At 64.4% G+C, this 15,747-nt stretch overlaps 2 protein-coding genes across 3 annotated transcripts; both read right to left on the bottom strand.

Moving 5' to 3' along the window:
• Positions 1–494: 494 nt before the first annotated feature.
• MYO1A (myosin IA) lies at positions 495–10,508 on the bottom strand. Of its 2 annotated transcripts, XM_068997629.1 has the most exons (29): positions 10,409–10,508; positions 9,124–9,267; positions 8,139–8,254; positions 7,853–7,947; positions 7,634–7,738; positions 7,484–7,530; positions 7,272–7,335; positions 7,103–7,201; positions 6,904–7,007; positions 6,674–6,821; positions 6,468–6,586; positions 6,298–6,384; positions 6,149–6,214; positions 5,932–6,036; positions 5,614–5,676; positions 5,306–5,506; positions 4,333–4,559; positions 4,052–4,252; positions 3,879–3,972; positions 3,610–3,759; positions 3,443–3,511; positions 2,861–2,947; positions 2,554–2,628; positions 2,311–2,445; positions 2,103–2,209; positions 1,903–2,035; positions 1,344–1,496; positions 1,146–1,273; positions 495–714 (listed from the first exon to the last, which is right to left on the bottom strand). In XM_068997629.1, exons 2-29 carry the CDS (start codon positions 9,244–9,246, stop codon positions 591–593), a joined length of 3,225 nt encoding a protein of 1,074 aa, XP_068853730.1. In that variant the 5' UTR covers positions 9,247–9,267; positions 10,409–10,508; the 3' UTR covers positions 495–590. The 2 variants fall into 2 exon arrangements, with proteins under 2 accessions (XP_068853730.1, XP_068853731.1); XM_068997630.1 differs by lacking the exon at positions 2,861–2,947.
• Positions 10,509–10,989: 481 nt separating this feature from the next.
• On the bottom strand, positions 10,990–15,724 carry NEMP1 (nuclear envelope integral membrane protein 1). The gene is made up of 10 exons (XM_068997570.1): positions 15,612–15,724; positions 14,897–15,018; positions 14,604–14,814; positions 14,275–14,347; positions 14,068–14,161; positions 13,788–13,902; positions 13,380–13,605; positions 12,632–12,805; positions 12,181–12,398; positions 10,990–11,709 (listed from the first exon to the last, which is right to left on the bottom strand). The coding sequence occupies exons 1-9, from the start codon at positions 15,706–15,708 to the stop codon at positions 12,182–12,184; spliced, it is 1,329 nt and encodes a 442-aa protein (XP_068853671.1). The 5' UTR covers positions 15,709–15,724; the 3' UTR covers positions 10,990–11,709; position 12,181.
• Between the last annotated feature and the right edge of the window lie 23 nt (positions 15,725–15,747).

Raw genomic sequence — 15,747 nt, 5'->3', positions numbered from 1 at the left:
GCACTGGCACTGGGGCTGTGCAGCGACTTCCCTCTGTCCTATTCTCCGTGTCCCTGGTCCCCAAGTGCAGCTCCAGCGCCAGTCCGGGCAGGGAGCCCCTGCATGGGTGTCCTGCAGCAGGGTGGAGGGATGCTGGGCAGGGGGACAAGGATGTCCAGCACAGGCAGGAGGGTGCCAGGGACCTCACATGCAGCCACCCACGGCTGCCAAGAAACTGTCTCTGCAGCAGTGTGAGCCGTGAGCCACTTGATGGGAAAAGTGGCGGCAATTTGGGGCCTTTCCAATCACCACAAGCCGAGCGCCGGCTGCAATCAGGCATCAGGAAAAGCGGGAGGTTGGGATGAGGGGCTTCACCACTGGGCTGGCCTGTGCCCCCCAGCTTGGGCGCTGTGTCCTGGGGTCCCACCCCGCCTGTAACGGTGTCACCCACTGTGTCACCGCCTCGGTACCGACACCTCAGCATCCTTTTAATGAGTTTGGAGCGATGCCTGGGTGCTGCCGGCACCCGCAGGGGTGTGGGATGACACAAGGGGGGGGGTCAGGGGTGCCAATGTGAGGGTGGGGGTCCTGGGTGAGGGCTGGGGGTCTCCTCAGTGCACCAGGACCTCCATCTTGTGGCTGCCCTTTTTCTTGCAGACAGGGCCGTTGGTGCCGGCCTTGGGTGACTCCACCACGGTGATGGACATGTCGCCTTTTGGGAAGCGGGTGGAGAACCTGGGGTAGGAGGATGGAGAGGAAGGGGCAGGATGGAGGGGAGGGGTCAGGATGGAGAGGGGTCAGGATGGAGAGGGTGTCCCTGGACATCCCTGTGTCCCTGGAGGGGACACACCCAGGCCCATCCCCTCATTGCCAATGAGCTGCCTTGGTTACACCCCCTCCTCAGGGGCTGCCAATCAGGGCACTCACGTGGTGCCCCACCCTTGGAGACTCCACCCCCACCTCTATCCCACCCTGGTGAGCTCCGCCCTGTCCCACCCACAACAACCCCACCCACGGTAGCCCCACCCTCCAGTGCCTGCACCCACATCAGCCCCATCCTCCTGGCCCCACCCACAGAAGCCGCATCCACTGCAGTCTGGCCCTTCAGACTCCACCCACTACAACCACACCCATGATAACCACGCCCACCACAGCCCCACCCACACCTGTCAGTGATGTGCAGGGGCAGCGCTTGCCCGGTGGTGGCCTCGAAGGTCTGGTGCAGGCGGGTGACCAGCTCGATGAGGTGGTCACTGACCAGCAGGAAGTCTCCCTTGTCCCCCACTGTGGAGACCTGTGGGGCAAACGGGGGGTCAGCCCTGCTGGGGACCCCCTGAGCCCCCAGGGCCCCCCTCCCCAGGTACCTCCTTGAGGTGCAGGGCCAGGAAGCCGTCGGAGAAGCGGGTGACTGAGACGCCGCGGATGTCGCTGAGGCTGAGCACAGTCTTGGGCTGGGCGGCCTTGGGGTCAGCCAGGACAAGGTGCTCGGTGGTGAGGAGCAGCAGGCGTGGGACTGTCTGTGGGAGGGGGTCAGCATGGGCGGGGGTCAGCGTGGGCAGGGGGTCAATGCGAGCAGGGGGTCAATGTGGGCAGGGGGTCAGCACGGACAGGGGGTCAATGTGGGCAGGGGGTCAGCATGGGTAGGGGGTCAGTGCGGGCAGGGGGTCAGCACGGACAGGGGGTCAGTGCAGGCAGGGGGTCAATGCGAGCAGGGGGTCAATGTGGGCAGGGGGTCAATGTGGGCAGGGGGTCAGTGCGGGCAGGGGGTCAGCACGGACAGGGGGTCAGTGCAGGCTGGGGGTCAATGTGGGCAGGGGGTCAGCACGGGCCAGAGGTCAGCACGGGCCGGGGGTCAGCACAGGCAGGGGGTCACTGTGGCCCCGCGTGCCCTCCTGCTGCCCGGGGCACGAGTCAGGATCTCACCTTTCCGCTGGCCCTGTTCACCTTCCTCACGGTGTCGGCCATCACCAGCTTGTCCTTGGCCACGGCGAGGAGCTTCTGGTACTTGGGGTTCTGCTTCAGCCCCAGGTACTCTCCGTGGAAGGGCTGCTGCAGGCTGGGGACGAGGCTGTCAGCCACTGCTGCCCTGAGTTCCCCTGCACCCCCAGCCCCCACCCTGGCACCTTTTGGGGTAGAGGGTCTTCTTGTCCTTGAAGAGCTCGCTGGCGCAGAGCTTGGCCTGCAGCTGGGCCCGGCGCGCCGGTGGCAGCTGGTCCCGGTACTTCTTGCACTGCCAATGGAGGGGGTGATTCGGTGCCATCGAAGACCCCTCGGGTGAGCTGGCGCACCAAGATCCCAGCTGGAATTCCCCCCGTGTCCCCCTGCTCCCACCTTCCAGTGGTAGAAGATGTTCTTCAGCTCCTGGTTGGTGTTATCCAGGAACCGGTACGGCGCCGGGGGCCAGGTCCGGTCTGTCACCGACAGCGGTGGGAGGTTCTTCGCCAGCCCCACCAGGTACCTCTGCACCTGGGGGTGACAGCGCAGTGGGGGGGGTCAGGAGAGGACAGGGCTGTCCAGCCCCAGGGCAGGGGGCTGGGAAGGCACCGTGGCCCCCTCTGCCCCAGCCCCACTCACCAGCCGCCAGTAGATGAAGTTGGCCAAGCGGGTGCTGGCGCTGGAACGGAAATACTTCCTGTAGGTCCTGCGTGCCTGCGGGGACAGGGCCAGTGGTGAGGACACCGGACATCACCACCAGCCCCACCAAGGACAAGGGTGTCTCGTCCCCCACATCCCCCACATCCCCATTTGGCCCCAGCGGAGAGGACAGCGGCTCCAGCCCGACAGAGTGGGCAGGAGCGGGGTGGGCAGACAGACAGACAACCCGGACACAGCGGCACGGACAGCAGGACAGAGGTGGCCGGAGGGCACGTGGCCCCGTTACCTGGTACCCTCTCCAGTGAGCGGCGATGATGCTGGCGGCCGCGTGACGTCGGCGCTGGGACTTCAGCTCCCGGAGGAGCCGGCGAGACTGCGGGGGTGAGAGCCCGGGGAGCCCCAGGGGGAGACACCAACACAGACACGAAGCGAGAGGGAGAGGCAGGAGAGAGGCAGGAGAGAGGCAGGAGAGAAGGAGGAAAGACGGGGAGAGGAGATGAGGGTGAACCTGGTCCCACCATGGGACACACGGAGCCCCTGGTCCTACCGTGGGGCACACGGAGCCCCTGGTCCTACTGCGGGGCACACGGAGCCCCTGGTCCTACCGTGGGGCACACGGAGCCCCTGGTCCTACTGCAGGGCACATGGAGCCCCTGGTCCTACCGTGGGGCACACGGAGCCCCTGGTCCTACTGCGGGGCACACGGAGCCCCTGGTCCTACCGTGGGGCACACGGAGCCCCTGGTCCTACTGCAGGGCACATGGAGCCCCTGGTCCCACCGTGGGGCACACGGAGCCCCTGTCCCCACCCACCCTGCTCCCCACACCAGGCCAGTCCCACTGGTGGTCCTGGGGTGCTCAGCCCTCACCTTCCAGCCCCGTGCGTACGCCTGCAGGATCAGTGCCGACCGCTTCATCTGCTTGTAGTGGTTCTTTTGCTGCAGGGGGAAGAAGGAGGATGAGCTGGGTAGGCTCAGAGAGCCAGGGGGAGAGGGATGGGCAGGGGAAGCGTGGCCAGGACTCGCCCTGTCCTCACCCTGTGGCCCCGGAACCAGGCGGAGATGAGGATCTGGCTCTTGCGCATCAGCTGGTACTGGGTCCGGCACCGCCAGCCCCGAAACACCTTCTGGATGAGGGTGGCGAGCTGGGCCACGCGCTCCTGGCGCTGCTGCTCCAGGTCAAAGAGCTGGCAACAACCATGGCAAGCGCTGGGTCATCCAGAGCCATCTCCAGGGGCTGTGGCATCACCCAGGAACTCCCAGGACGAGTTTGGATCCCCCCGGACTCCCCCATTCCCAGACTCACCGTGCGTGGTGAGCGGATGAAGATCTTGGTGTGGCCAAACGCCAGCTCCTCGGCAGGGAATGCCAGACCTGCCAGCAGCACCTCGGACCCCTCCCTACACCACGGCAGAGACAAGGCTGGTCAGAGCCCCCCCGGCAGCCCCCTGGCCCTCACGGTCCGTGCCAGCCCCGTACCTGTCACCACCATCCCAGCGGGGCCACGTGCGGGGGTTGAGCATCTTGTAGCGCTGCAGGAAGGGGCCGTAGAGCTGGCGGAAGGCGTAGCCCGCCCGCCGCACCCGCACGTTCTCCATCAGCCCCAGGTACCGGACCTGCGCCAGCACCAGCTCCGGCGTGAACACCATCGCTGACTTGGTGTCGTTGGGTTTGATGCACCTGCAGAGCGCAGCGGTGGTTTGGGCGGGGGTCTCACAGGCGCCGCAGCCGCCCCTGGGGGTCCCTGCTGGGGCTGGTACCTGATGTAGTTGGGGTTCTTAGAGTAGAGGTTCTTCATCAGCAGCGCCACGGACGACTTGAACTGGAAGCCTGCGGTGGGCGGCAGCTTGAGGGAGACCTTCTGGGGGTCTCCTTCGGGGAAGAGCGAGCGCAGCAGCGCGTGCCGGGCCGCCCACATGGCCTGAGAGAGGTCGCGGAAGAGCAGGTCGTTGTTCTTCTCGATGAAACCCATCACGTTGTAGGTCACCTGGGGGTGCAGCGGGGTCAGCGCCCGGGTGGGGAGTGGGGCAGGGTTCAGTGTCTCCATCCCCATTCTCAGTCCAGCCCCACATCTCCTGTGCCAAGCTGGGAAGAGGACCAGGGCACTGGGAAGAGAACTGAGGCACTGGGAAGAGAACTGAGGCACTGGGAAGAGGACCAGGATGCTGTGAAGAGAACTGGGGTGCTGAGAAAAGGACTGGGGTGCTGGGAAGAGGTTCAGAGAGCTGCAAGGAGGTCTGAGATGCAGGGAAGAAGCCTGGGGTGCTGAAAAGAGATCCGGGGTGATGGGAAAAGAACCGAGGTGCTGGGAAGAGGACTGGGGTACTGGTAAGAGAACCAGAGTGCTGGGAAAAAGACCAGGGCAGTGGGAAGAGGATTGGGGTGCTGGAAGCAGAACTGGGGCATTGTGAAGAGGATCAGGGTGCTGGGAAGAGGATCAGGGTGATGGGAAGAGGAGAGTGGCACTGGGAAGAGGATCAGGGTGATGGGAAGAGGACCACAGTGCTGGGAAGAGGATCAGGGTGCTGGGAAGAGGATCAGGGTGATGGGAAGAGGACCACAGTGCTGGGAAGAGGTGCATGGCACTGGGAAGAGGATCAGGGTGATGGGAAGAGGACCACAGTGCTGGGAAGAGGATCAGGGTGCTGGGAAGAGGAGCATAGCACTTGGAAGAGGATCAGGGTGCTGGGAAGAGGAACGTGGCACCGGGAAGAGGAGCAGGCGCTGCCGGACCTTGCCGGCGTAGTGGTGGATGCGGAAGCAGCGCGGGGGCAGGCTGGTGTCGGTGACACGCCGGGCGTTCTGCGTCTCCTTGCTCTCGTAGTGCTTGTGTGTGGCCAAGAGCTGGTTGAGCTTGTTGAGGAAGGTGTCCTCGTTGACCACGCCGGGCCGCAGGCACTCCTCGTCCAGCATGGCCAGGATCCCGCTGGTGCTCTGTGCCACGATGGGGGGGGTCACTCAAGACCGGCCCCAGTAAATCCCAGTTTGGACTTTGGGGGGCGCTGGAACCCCAAGATCCCGGCACTGGGCGGGCAACTCACGTTCTCAATCAGGTTGCAGATGATGCTGTTGTCGAAAAACTCCACCGGGGTCCACTGGATGCCCTGAGAGCAGATGTGGGTCAGACAAATGGATAACCCAGCCCCTGCCCCATGGACACCTCCAGCTGATGTGGGGCAGGAACCGGACGTCCGGCCACGGGGCCGAGGATCCCAAATCCCTTCCTGCCATTGAATCTGCTCCCAGCGGGGAGCGGGGTGAGGGAGGGAGGGACGTGCGACGGAGCCGTCTCCGGCACTTCCCCATCCCGGGGGGGCCGAAGCTCCTTGGGGCCACGCTCTGGCAGGGGCTGGAGGTACCTCTCGGACGTATTCCTCCTGTTCCTCCTTCAGCGTCATCAGGATGAAGATCTGCTGCAGCTTCTCGTTGCAGTAGTTGATGATGAACTGCTCAAAGCTGTTGTCCTGCGGGAGAAGGGTCCTGTGTGGCAGGTGCTCCCCGAGCCCCCGGCCCTGCCCCGTGTCTCACCTGCTGTTCCCAACCCCCTGGATGGGGCCATGTGGGTCCTTCACTCACCTGGAAGATCTCGAAGCCGTAGATGTCCAGGACGCCCATCACCTTCCTCTGCTCGTCTGACTTCACCTGGAGAGATAACGGGGTATTGAGCCCTGTGTGGGGTGGGGGTCCGGGGTCCTGCTGGGGCTCCAGGATCCCCTGGAGCTCACCTGGATGCTGGTGTTGATGCGATTCACCAGCCAGTCAAAGAGGCGACTGTAGATGTTCTTGGCCAGCGCGTCCCGGCCGTAGTAGCCCTGGGGAGAGGGGAGGGGGGCTGGTGCCGGCTCACAGGGGGCTGCCGGGCATCAGCCTCATGGCTGGGGGTGGTCCTGCTCACCTGCGGGACGGTGAGGGTGGTGAGCACCGTCTCATCCCGCGCCTTCACCGTGCGGGAGCACAGCGCTTGCTCCAGTGTGCCGGGGTCCAGCCCGATGAGCTTGCAGATCTCGTGCAGCTCTGTGTGGGGAGATGGCGATGCCAGGGACAAGGAGGGGCTGAGGGGGTCCCCACACCCCCCATTCCCATCCCTATCCCCATCCCTACCCTGGGGCTCGGTGATGCTGCAGGCCTCCATCCCGCTGGCCTGGAAGCTGCTGCTCAGCTGGACGTTGCCCAGTTTGAGCACCACGGCCGTCACCTCCAGCACCTCCGTCACCTCAGTGGGCGAGAAGCCGATGACCCTCATGGCATCCTAGGGATGGACACAACAGCTCAGGGGCTGCGGTGGGCTCCAGGATGTTTGGGGGAGAGGGGTCTTGTCTTCCCGTGGGTACCTGCATGGCGTGGAAGTTGGCTGCATCGTCCATGCCGGGCAAGCTGGAGCTCTCCCGGTTCAGGTATCCGTAGTGCCTGCAGTCCTGGTGGAGCTTCAGTTGTTCTGGTTGAGGGGAGAGGAGGTGGCACCTCAGCCATGGCCCCCCCCCCAGCTCGGTTCCACCCCCAAATCCCCCACACTGCGGGGTCTGGACCTACGGAGCAGCTCTGGAGAAGCCCCAGCCAGGAGCTGGTAGAAGATGTGGAAGTTCCTCTCGCCCTTCACGTGCCGGACGATGCGGGATTTCTCCAGCAGGTCTGAGAGAAGGGGTCAGTGTCACTGGGGTGTGTGGAGTGGGACCCCCCGGGATGGGTGGTGGGTACTCACAGTTGCTGATGACCCCTCCCAGGGGCTCCCCCTTGAAGTCGAACTCAATGTCCATGTACTTGCCCTGGGGGAGGGGGCTGGGTCAGGGAAGGGGGTCCCGGTGGGAGTGGCAGCTCCCACACATCCGCACCCCCATCCCCTCTGTGCTCCCAGCCCCATCAGGGCCCACGTGGCCCCGGGCAGGGTCCAACCCCTGTCCCCAGGTCACTCACGAATCGGGAGGAGTTGTCATTACGGACAGTCTTGGCATTTCCAAAGGCTGCGGGGGGAGAATGGGGGTTACGGTGCAGTCCAGGGGGACGGTGCCGAGCCCTGGCAGGGCCGGGATGCGCGAGGTGGGGCTCGGGATGTGGGGCACTCACCCTCCAGCACAGGATTGGACTGCAGGAGCTGCTCCTTCACCTTGTTCACCTCCTCCCCTTTGCTGCTCACGGCCGCCACGAAGGACATCACCAGCTTGCTGGCCTCTGCCAGCGAGGGGCCAGGGGTCATCGGTGAGGGGCCGTGGGTGTTGGGGCCGTGCCCCTCACCCCACCTGCCCCTCGCAGTGCCCTGAGCCCCCCTTGCAGCCCTGCCTGTACCTGTCTTGCCGGCGCCGCTCTCGCCGGTGATGAGGATGCACTGGTCCCTGTCCCGGTCCCGCAGCGAGCGATAGGCATCGTCAGCAATGGCAAAGCTGGGGGCAAGAGGGGTTGGAAGGGGCTGGAGCCATCTAGGGGCTTCAGGAAATGCCAAGACCCCCTGTTGTGGCTGTGGTGTTGCCCCAAGTGGATTCCTTTGGACCCCGATGCCTTGGGATTGCCCACGGGTGAAGCCCTTGGTGGGATCCAGGGCATCAAGGGCACCCCCAACCATCCCCGTGCTCACATGTGGGGCTTCACTGCGAAGAAGCTGCAGTTACGATACTCCTCCACCTTCTCCGGGGTGTAGAGGGGCAGGGACTGGTACGGGTTCACTGAGATCACCACATTCCCAATGTATGTCTGCGGGACAGCAGGACAGCAGGGATGAGGGGCCAGGAGGACACAGCCCAGCTCCTGGTGCTCCCCGTCTCCACCCCAGATCCTTGTCTTCATCCCAGACCCCAGATCCTGCTCCCCCCATCCCAGGACCCTCTATTCCACTCCCCATCCCAGACCCTGCAGTCCTTCTGCTTCCCAAATCCTTCTCCCCATCCCAGACCCCACATCCTGCTCCTCATCCTCAAACCTGCAGCCCTCCCACTTTGCATCCCAGGCCCCATACCCTGTTCCCACTCTGCACCCAAAAGTTCTCCCACTCCCAATCCAGACCCCATATCCTGCTCACCATCCCAGACCTTGAAGCCCTCCCATTCCCCATCTCAGACCCCATATCCCGCTCCCCATCCCACACCCTGCAGCCTTCCCAATCCCCATCTCAAACCCCATATCCCTCTTCCCATCCCAGACCCCTATCCCGCTCGCCAGCCCAAGACTCTGCAGCCCTCCCAATCCCCATCTCAGACCCCATATCCCATTCCCCATCCCAGACCCCATATCCCTCTTCCCATCCCAGACCCCATGTCCCGCTCCCCATCCCACACCCTGCAGCATTCCCAATCCCCATTACAAACCCCATATCCCGCTCCCCATCTCAGACCCTGCAGCTCTTCCATTCCCCATCTCAAACCCCATATCCCTCTTCCCATCCCAGACCCCTATCCCACTCACCAGCCCAGACCCTGCAGCCCTCCCAGTCCCCATCTCAGACCCCATATCCCATTCCCCATCCCAGACCCCGCAGCCCTTCCATTCCCCATCTCAGACCCCATATCCCACTCGCACCCCAGCAGCCCCTGTCGTGCCCCCCAATCCCCCATCCCCCTGCCCACGTAGATGTCGTGGCGGCGGAATCGCTCCTGCAGCGTCTGGACCAGCGACTCCTCGGTCAGCGGGTCCAGCAGCACCAGGTCCCCGACGGCCTCGGCGTCCAGCAGCGGCGTGGTGCCTTCCATGGCCGGGCAGCTCCGGGGCAGCTGGGACACGACACGGGGGGGCTGCAGCCACGGACACGCAGCCCCTTCCCCAAAACACCCCTCTGGGTCCTCGCCGGTCTCTGGGATCGTGGCTGCTCCCCCCAACCCTGAGGACAGGGGACAAGGCGGCCACACACCCACAGAAGCACAGGGGGCACCTTCCCGGGGTATCCCGGGACCCCGTGGTGGGGCTGGGGGCAGCCGGACGCTGGGGGAAAGCGGGGGCTCGGCCAGGAAATGCGGACACCTGGATCCTATTCTTGGGGCAGGGATTAATTCAGCCTCCACTTCCTCCCTCCTTCCTGGCTGGGGAAGCCGGGGCGGGGAGAGGAGCCCAGAGCCCCCGACAGGTCACCCCCGGGAGCCCGTGTGCTGCCTCCCCCCGCTGTCCCCCATCCCTCACCTGTGTGTGACAGCACGGTCACGTTCCCCGGGGTGACCTTCACCCTCGCTTTACAGCTGGGGTGCAGGGTTGTAAACCCAGCCCCACTTATCGGTGCCCGGGGAAAGTTCACGAGCAAGGAGAAGGTGTGGAAGGATTGGGGCAAATGGGGTGATGGAGATGACTCCAGCAGCCTCTAGAGATGGCAGAGCCTTCCAGAGGTCCGACGCCCCCCGTGCTGCTGGGTTGGCACCCCAGGGCCAGCAGCCTCTAGAGATGGCAGAGCCTTCCAGAGGTCCGACGCCCCCCGTGCTGCTGGGTTGGCACCCCAGGGCCAGCAGCCTCTAGAGATGGCAGAGCCTTCCAGGGGTCCGACGCCCCCCGTGCTGCTGGGTTGGCACCCCAGGGCCAGCAGCCTCTAGAGATGGCAGAGCCTTCCAGGGGTCCGACGCCCCCCGTGCTGCTGGGTTGGCACCCCAGGGCCAGCAGCCTCTAGAGATGGCAGAGCCTTCCAGGGGTCCGACGCCCCCCGTGCTGCTGGGTTGGCACCCCAGGGCCAGCAGCCGTGGGTGGAAGCCAGAGCAAGAGCCCCCCGCAGCTCCAGGGCAGCGCTGGGCTCGCCCCGGTGTTCCCAATGACACCGGGTCCCCACGCCCCGCGGGGTGCAGGTGCCCTGGCATGAGGGTTATGGGGACCAGGTATCCCCATCCAGCTGAGGCAGCAGAGGGGTCCCCGACTCACCTCCCACCCCCGACTCACCTCCCGGTCGCAGAGCAGCGGTTGCTGGAGTGGCTTCAGCTGGAGCTGCCCCGGAACCGGCAGGGCTCAGCCCAGCCCAGCGCCCGGTGCTGGCCCCGTCCGGCCCACGGAGGGGCGGGGGGGCCCGCAGGGCCCTCCCCCAGAGCTCCCAGCTGGGGAAACTGAGGCACGAAGGAGCGGGCAGTGAAGATCAGCCCCAAGAGTGCCGCCGGCAGCAGCCGCCGCCCACGGTCCCAGCTCAGCCGCTGTGTCCCTTCCCCACCCGGCAGCTGAGAGCAGGAACAAGCAGGGAAAATCCTGGAGCCGGGCAAACAAAGGGAACTTCCTCTCCTGGGCTGAGGGAAACGGGCGAGGTACCGGGCTGGAGAACCGGGAATGCCCAGGGCTGCTTTGACGAGGATGCCAGTCCCCAGAGAGGACACCGGCTCCCAGCCCAACCTGAGGCCCACGGTAGGTCCTGCCACAGGGAACGTGGCACCCAGGAGCTGTGGTGTCCCCATGCCCCATCCCCAGCAGAACGACCTCCTGCAGGTGGATGAGCCCTGGGGTCACAGCAGGACGAACAAATGAGGCTCAGGACCTAAAAAATATGTCTTTATTAAAAATATAATCAGTCATTCACCACACTGAGGGTAGGGGGACGCAGTAACAGAGGCTGCTCACACCTGAGCAGGGAGGAAAGCGCAGTGAGGGCCGGGGAGCAAACCTGGGACTGGGACAAAAACTGATGGCAGAAGCTCCAGCAGTGGCACAGGTGAGGTAGGGGCTGGGCTGGGGCTCCCCAGGGCAGCTGAGACACTACGGGGAGGTGAGGGCAGCGTTATTGCTTAGGAAGTTGCATAGATTGGGGCGTCCCCTCCAGCTTTGTGCTTTGGCAGAGCTCCCCACCCAACAGCGGCAACGTCACCCTCAGTCCCTGCCTGCACCCACTGGGAGAGGAGTAATAGCAGGAGAAGGGCTGCGAGGCAGGGAGGAAGCACATCCACGCTCATCCTCAGCTCTGGCATGGGGAGAGGGGGCTGAGCACGGCCTCTACCCCAACACCACATCCAGGGGCAGCCGGCAGACCCCGAGGCTCCCCAGCTCCATCCGGCAGGCGCCGGAGTTTTTGGTATTCACACGGGATTGAAGGCAAGGCAGAGGCGTGGCCCGACCAGCTGGAGCCCTCTGATGTGTTTGTAACAGGAGGAGGAGGAGCAGGGCACTGGCAGCTCCCTCCCCACGGCTCCAGGCAGGTGCTGAGCACGCAGGTACGGGCGGACACGTCCAAAGTTCCTCTCGTGTGTGTCACCCTTGGGCACCTGTTCAGGAGATGAAGGGGAAGGTCTGTCCCCACCCCAGCACAGGGAAAAGGGCTCCTGTCTGCAGCCCACAGCTGTGGCACTGAGGGATGGAGCCAGGTGAGAGCCCAGGCTTGGGAGGGGGTCCCTGCTCCGGGGGGTCCCACCCTGGGAGCTCACAAACACCCGCTGCAAAAGTTGGGGTGGGTCCAGTCTGCATCCAGGACCAGGTGACCTCCCAGCCTGGGGGGGGGGCTCCCATGTGTCCCACCCCCCCCCCCAGCACCCAGGGCTGTGCTGACAACAGCGTTCACACCTCAGGCAAGAGCTGCAGGGGAAGAGGAGGGGGTCTGACCCCCTTTTCTCCCTCTCAGAGGGGGTGCATCCCCACAAGGTCCATCCCCACAGGGTTCATCACCCCCTAAGGTCCATCCCCACCACACCTGGAGCAGCCCAGCAGTGGGTCTGCTCCTTGGCCCCAGGGCAGCTGACCTCACTGGACATCCAGATGGTTGTGGGGCAGGGAATCACTCCTGTGATTCTCAGCAAAGGAGTCATTGACACTGTCCTCATCATCATCATCATCATCATCATCGTCCTCCTCGAACAGCTGCTCGTTAATGAAGAGACTTTCCAGGCCGAACTCCCGCTCGTGGACAGACACCTCGTTGGGGGTGACGTGGGAAGCACCACCCACAAAGTCAGCAAACCTGGGAGAAGCCAGGGAGCAGCACGTTGGGCAGGTGTGTCCAGCGCCTCTGGAAACGCCCTGACACACGTGGGTGAAGCGTTTTGGTGCCGCGACCGGGCGTTATCCATCCTTTCCCCCCGGCCACTCTGCGCTCCCACACAGCCCGGATCTGTGTCTCTGTCTCTAAGGACAGAGGTGACAGCACAAAGGGACACAGGGTGGCCACCCCGAGCTCGCTGGCAGGGGTGTTACCTTTTGGGAGACTGGATGCGGGACACCGTGCGCCAGGCAGAGAATTCGGGGCTCTGGCAGAAGCTCCGCAGCTCTGCCAGGGCCTTGCGGGTCTCCACCTCGCCCTGGAGCCGATATTCCTCCTCCGTCAGCAGCGGAGGGGGGGTCGGGTCCAGCTTGGAACTCTGCACCCTCCTGCCAGGGGGGAAACACCAGTTACTGCCCTCCTGGATGGGGTGGGACCTCCGGGGTGGGACCTCCAGGGTGGGACCAGCTCCCAGGGCAGGAACTCTCAGGACAGAACCCCTGGGGCAGGACCACCTTCCAGGGCAGGAACCCTGGGGCAGGAACTCTAAGGCAAGATGAGCTCCTGAGTCAGGACCACCTCCCAGGGCAGGAAATCTGGGGCAGGACCAGCTCCTGGGGCAGGAACCCTGGGGCAAGACCAGCTCCTGAGTCAGGACCATCTCTCAGGGCAGGAAATCTGGTGCAGGACCAGCTCCTGGGGCAGAACCAGTTCCTGAGATATGAATCCCTAGGGCAGACCAAGCTCCCGGGGCACCTGGCAGTGGGGAAAGCGGAACACACCCCTCCAGCCTCTGCTCCTTGCTCCCTCTCCTGTACCAGTCCCAGGGGAAAAAGGGCACAGTTACCCACCCCACTCCCACACCGCAGTGAAAACACCCCTGATCTGTGGCACAGGCTCCACCCAGCAGCTCATCCCGACCCAGCTGGCAGCCACGAGCAGCTGGAATTCCACAGGCCTCACCGGTAGGCAGCGAAGGCCCATTGCAAGGGGTAATCCAGGTTCTTGGTGCAGATGGCGACGAGCACCAGGCCCAGGGCGATGGGATGGATCTGGATGCCCGAGTACATCAGCAGCAGCCCCAGCAGCTGCAGGGCCCAGGAGAGGAGGTTGATGCTGCGCTCGTTCTCCAGGGGGCCGTACCTGTAGCACACGGCGAAGCTCAGCAAGCCCACGAACAGCAGGTAACCTGTGGGACAGCACAGGGATGGGGCAGAAATTTGGGGCTACATGAGGATGAGGGTGAACTTGACAGCACCCCCTTGGAGCACCAGCAGGGATGGGGAGCCTCAGCGTCGCTCCCCAGCACGTTCCAGCTCCGTTAGGAGACGTTCAGTTGGTGAACTGGTGAGTCCCAGAGCTCTCTCCTACCTAACAGGTACTGCCAGTAGGACTTGCAGATCTCCCGCAGGTTCTTGAAGATCAGCTGGAGCAGGTACAGGGAAAAGGACCAACCTCCGACCAGCAGGAAGTACACAGGGCTTTTCTGGGGGAGGACAAGGGGGAGTTGCAGGCAGGCAGTGGGGCAGCCGTGGGTACCTCCCCCAGGTGCTGAGCTGCTCTGTGCCAAGCCCAGCCCATCCCAGTACTACACCAGTATGGAAAGAACTACGAGGCTGCTGACCACCCATCCCCAGGAGGTGACACCTACCTTGGGCATGACCTTGGACATCATGTAGACAAGGACGAGCAGCGAGGCCAACAAACCAACGCTGATCCCAGCTGAGTAGTAGAAGATTTGGCTCCTAAAATGATCACACCGGGTGTTTTATGGGTACCTGTGCACAAACACCCCCCACCCGGGAGCCACCGGGCACTGCCCACCTGTCCCAGCCCCCGGGGAAAGGGGGGCACTCACCTGCTCAGTGTGTCCCCACAGAAGAACAACAGCAGGCCCAGGAAGAAAACAAGGAACAGCTTAGGATCAAAGCCTGGGAAGAGAGCAAATCCCAGTGGAGAGGGGCACAGTGGGAAGCTCCCACCTGCCACAGGGTCACACGGACAGGGATGGGGCAGTGTCCAGGTGAACCTCCAAGTGCCCCAAATGCCCCCACATTTCCTTCCGCAGACCCGATGCCCTTCCTGAGGAAGGAACAGCCTTGCTGGTCCTTGGCTCATGAGCTGCCGCATCCTGTTGTCCCCCGGGCAGCCCCAGGCCCCCTTTCCCCCACCAGGCAGGGGACGTACGTCGGAAGAGGACGACGGAGTAGGTGGTGCCGGGCTCCAGCAGCTCGACCTTGAGGCAGGTTTTGTTGATGTAGAGATCCACGTCGATGCTGGTGTCGTTGAGCTTCCCCCGCAGGAAGGAGAACACCACGTTCCACACGCTGAACTTCTCCAGCTCCTCCTCGCTGTCCACCTGGGTGACGCGGATCATCCGGCTGCTGGTGACGCGGATCTGTCAGGAAGCGAGGGGGGCATGGATGGAGGGGCTGGAGCGGGGAGGATCTGCTGCCTCCTCCTCCTCCTCCTCCTCTCACCTGTGTCCTCGTCCAGATGTCGTGCCATCGCGGCACGCGCGTGTTGGTGTAGCAGAAGCGCTGGGATTCCCTGTGGTGGGACGCGTGGCCCTCCTGGAGCGGGATGATGGGATCCTTGGTGCCTGGGAAGCACAGAGGGAGAGGTTCAGGCATTGCTCCCCTCTGCTTCACCCACCAAACACTCTACTGCCCTTTGCCTGCCCGGGGATCCTCCCCTTAGGCATATTCCCCACGGTCCTGCCGCTGTTTTCCTTGGAATACACCCTCTGGTTCTTTTTTGGGATAACCCCGTGCCCTGCGCTGTCGGGGTCTGCACAGCCCCATCCCTGCGCCCGTTCCAGCTCGACTCCTGGTTCCAGAACCGTTCCCACCTCGGGGACATCAATCCGAGGGTGTCTCCGGCCAGCGCTCGCCCCCCGGGGTGAAGCGGCTCCCGAACCGCACGGAAGGCCCGGTGGCACCGGGAGATCGGGACAGCGGGACACGAAATCCCGGTCCCACCGGGCCGCACCGATTCCCGAGCATGGAGGCCCCGGGAAGCGCTCAGAGGGTTCCCTGGTGGGGCAGGGGGTCTCTCAGCGGGCACCGGGCAGTTGCCCGTGGCCCAGGCCGCTGGTCCCATTCTACAGCCACGCTGCCCGGGGGCTGTCGCCGTCCCGCTCCCCGCCATGACGGCCCCCCCGTCCCCGCTCAGGGACGCCGCCGCCCCACACACCTGCAGCTTCCAGGATCAGGAAGAGCAGGAACAGCAACGGCAGCAACAGCAACACCGGCAGAGCCGGGAGCCGCCGCTGCCCCGGAGGCGGATTCATCCCTCCCGCCGAGGCTGCGCCGGCCACTTCCGCTTCCGC

Source organism: Aphelocoma coerulescens, chromosome 29 (assembly GCF_041296385.1).
Source record: "Aphelocoma coerulescens isolate FSJ_1873_10779 chromosome 29, UR_Acoe_1.0, whole genome shotgun sequence".
Classification (NCBI taxonomy): domain Eukaryota; kingdom Metazoa; phylum Chordata; class Aves; order Passeriformes; family Corvidae; genus Aphelocoma; species Aphelocoma coerulescens.
The sequence above is the reverse complement of the archived record's forward strand: the minus strand, read 5'-3'. Positions and strand labels throughout refer to the sequence as shown.